This window comes from Gavialis gangeticus, unplaced genomic scaffold (genome assembly GCF_001723915.1).
Source record: "Gavialis gangeticus isolate Ggan-Ray unplaced genomic scaffold, GavGan_comp1, whole genome shotgun sequence".
Classification (NCBI taxonomy): Eukaryota; Metazoa; Chordata; order Crocodylia; family Gavialidae; genus Gavialis; species Gavialis gangeticus.
Genome location: NW_017729022.1, coordinates 81,835,791 through 81,839,070, shown reverse-complemented (window position 1 = coordinate 81,839,070; position 3,280 = coordinate 81,835,791). Strand labels below are relative to the sequence as shown.

The window sequence follows — 3,280 nt, the reverse complement described above, 5'->3', positions numbered from 1 at the left end:
GGGGGGGGGGGGGGGAAGAGTAGTAGTAAAAGGAAAATCAGAGTATTTCTCTCTACTTCTGGATAAAGGTAGGACAACAGAGGCAGCTCAGTAAATGTGCACCTTCCAAAAGACTCAATCTCATACACACTGTGAGCATATATATCCAACTTCTGTTCTAGATAATCATTTAAGTACAGTTTTCATCCATTCCCACATTTTCCATTCCCTTCACATGGCTTCACTGCCACACTCCTGCAGCAACAAAATCAGTCAGCTAGATTCCCACTCGGCAGAAAATAGGACTAAAAACCGCTTCATTTCAGGTATGGCAAATAGAGCACAAAGAAATAACCCCTCTGGGTTGGCCAGGAATTCAAGCTGCTTGTGTTTGAGAATCAGATTAGCTGTAAAACAGTTATTAGGAAACTTTTTAAGCCACTAAAACATGCAATAAAATAGAAGTCAGCATAAGCCAAGATGCACTAGTGTTAAATTTTGATCCCATACAGCAATTGCAAACAGCTTCTCAGCTCAGGAAATGGGTTACTCAAACAGGGTTGGCCAGCCTGTGGCACAGGTACCACAAGTGGCAAAGGCAGCCTTTGTACACAGCATACAGCTGATTGTGGAGGGGGCAAACAACAGAGTAGCACAAGGGAAACAGCAAAAAGAAGTCTGAACATCAGATCAGTTAGGGAAAGGGAACTGAAGTGGCACTTGGGCAGGGTGTGGGGACAGTTTGTGACATGCCTACCAAAAATAGTTGCCCCCACTGCTCCAAAATCAGCAGTTCTTTTCTGGCATTAAAGAGATCAACTTTAATGCATGTAATCAGTTTCTGTAGCCAGGACAGCTGATTTCATAGTTTTAAAGGCTGAAGTAACAATCTATAGTTAAGACTAGTCAAGAATGATTTTTCCATTTAGCTTCAGAATTACACACTTACAGTCTGCATAGCTTGAAATGGAGCTGCAGTTATTGTAACAGAACTGCTGCTTGCAGGAGGAGACTGAAAGGTTTGCCCCTGTGGTACTGGTGATATGGAGGTGCTTGATGTAGGCAATGGTGACTGCGACTCACTTGACAGAGGAATAGTTGCCTGAGAGAAAAATATGAAATGGAGAAGTCACTTGATAGTTATCAGGAGGTAACACAAGCAGTTAATTTGCTGTAAAGCCTAGACTGTCAGAAGTCAGCAGTTTCTGCAGGATGACATTTGGACATAGCAAAGCAACAAAATAGCTTTTGCTTACAATTTCAAATCTTGCTGTGCATCCTCAGCAATCAGTACTTCTATTGAAGTCTCTGCTGACTAAGTGAAAGTGCATCTATGGACTACTAGGCATACACCACCTATTGTAATAATTTCATAGTAAAGCAGCAAAAAAGTTTTGCCACAACTGAAACTTCACACTGATATAGTTTCTCAGAGCTCCAAGTATGCCATAAACTGGGGGGAAAAGGGTTCCTTAATCTAAAGTGGCTATCTGTAAAGTAAATTCTACTCCTACCCAAGAGATGCACCTCTCAAGTGGTCTGCATTACAGCATAGATTAATGATAGCTCACTTAAGCTTTGGTATTTGTGGCTACAAGATCTTTAAGCCTTGTTTTTGTCAGCTCAGCACTAAAAAAAAAAAAAAAAAGCTACAGAAGAATGGTTAGCAGTACTATTAATACAGAGGCGGGTAGAACATGAGTCCAATGAAGTTGAGGGTTTGCAGCTATTTGAAAGGCATTACAGCAGCCAACTATAATACATTTAGCTTACAGAATAATTTAGACATTATGCAGTGTCATTTATTGATGCTACCTGAATTATTCTAACTAAGGTAATCTTAATGAAGTACATCTGTTTCTCATGTTTTAGTTTACCTGCGTAACTTCAATTTTTTGGGGAATCAGTGGCTCAGAGATGCGTGAATTTGTCTGATACAGTGGCTGAGATGAAGTATATTTCTCAGTCTCTTGAGAAAGGGGTACCGATGTCTGAAAAAGTAGAAGAGCCAGTTTAATATTAAATTGTTACTGAACAAATGCTGCAAAGAACACTGAAGTTTAGCTTGGAAAAAAAAGTTAGGATGCTGTTAGGGGTCAATGGTAAGCAAGTCAGGCTTTGTTACATCTACATCCAAGCAGATATTGTAGATACAAAAGACAGCCCCTTCCATAAGATGACAAACTTGGAGTTATAAAATTTTAGCAGGGGATTTGTTCGGGATGTTTCATTGCCAGTATATTCCTTAGAACAGTGGTCTCCAAATTTTTGATCACGCACCCTATCAGTAAAAAAAATTGAGCATGCACCCCCAATATATGTATATTTATATTTGTGCACCTCCATGAGTAAAAAATTTGAGCATGCACCCCCAATATATGTATTTTTATATAAATATATATAGAAGTTCTAATATTTTCTTCCTGCACCCCAATGGATAGTCTTGCACACCCGCTGGGGTGCATGCACCCCACTTTGTGGTTCTGTGTTCCAAGGCAGTGGTCTCCAGACTGGATTTGTTTGGAAAATTTTAGTGAAGATTGACTACAACTAGATTTCAGGTCTTAAGACTTTCCAGCCTTTTGAGAAGCTGCAACACTGTCATACTTTGGAGCATGGACTTGCCTTGGCAAGGGTGCCTTTATGTTGGATTGTGATTTTTCACTGTGTCAAGTCTTTGGAAGTAATTTTACTCAAGTTACTTGACTACAGTACCTAAAATCTGGTAGTAACATCCTTACTGGGTCTCACACAGCACTTTAGATTGGTACAAGTACAGTTTCATCCTGTCTTGGACTATTGCCTGCTCCCTCCCTGCTATTCTGGGTCAGAATAAGGCTAGGCACCCAAAACTATTTTTTCGCCATGCCATCAATAGCATCCCTACTGGTATCTAGGTAAAGCAGAAGCAGCAAAGCTTGTTTGAAAAAGATGAGGACAACAGCTGAATCACACAATAAGCAGACTTAGATCATAAGTATTCCTTACTTTGTAATCTTAAGCAATTACATTGAAGACATTAGAACCATGCGACAACTTGGGAGTATATGTAAACAAAGCAAAAACTACTCATCTTCTCTTACGTTGAAAGGTTGAAATGTCTGTAGTTTTAGATATGCACAAAGCTATGAATACACCAAGATCAGGAACAAGGTAGTCTAGATAAATGGGGAGCCAAACTTTTCGGCTGGTGTGCCACAAAGTTGGCCCAGCACCCTTTAAGTGCCACTCAAAACCTTTCCCTGCGCAGTGGGCTGGTTTCTGCTCCCTACCCTATCCCATTCATCTGCTGTGTGCCACA

At 40.3% G+C, this 3,280-nt stretch overlaps 1 protein-coding gene across 1 annotated transcript in view; it reads right to left on the bottom strand.

Moving 5' to 3' along the window:
- CAPRIN2 (caprin family member 2) overlaps nt 1-3,280 on the bottom strand; it is a 102,487-nt gene that overhangs the window by 35,737 nt on the left and 63,470 nt on the right. The window contains exons 16-17 of the mRNA XM_019515482.1: nt 1,857-1,970; nt 929-1,081 (exon numbers count right to left, since the gene is read on the bottom strand). Coding sequence (XP_019371027.1) covers nt 929-1,081; nt 1,857-1,970 — 267 coding nt within the window. The remainder of the gene's footprint in view (nt 1-928; nt 1,082-1,856; nt 1,971-3,280) is intronic.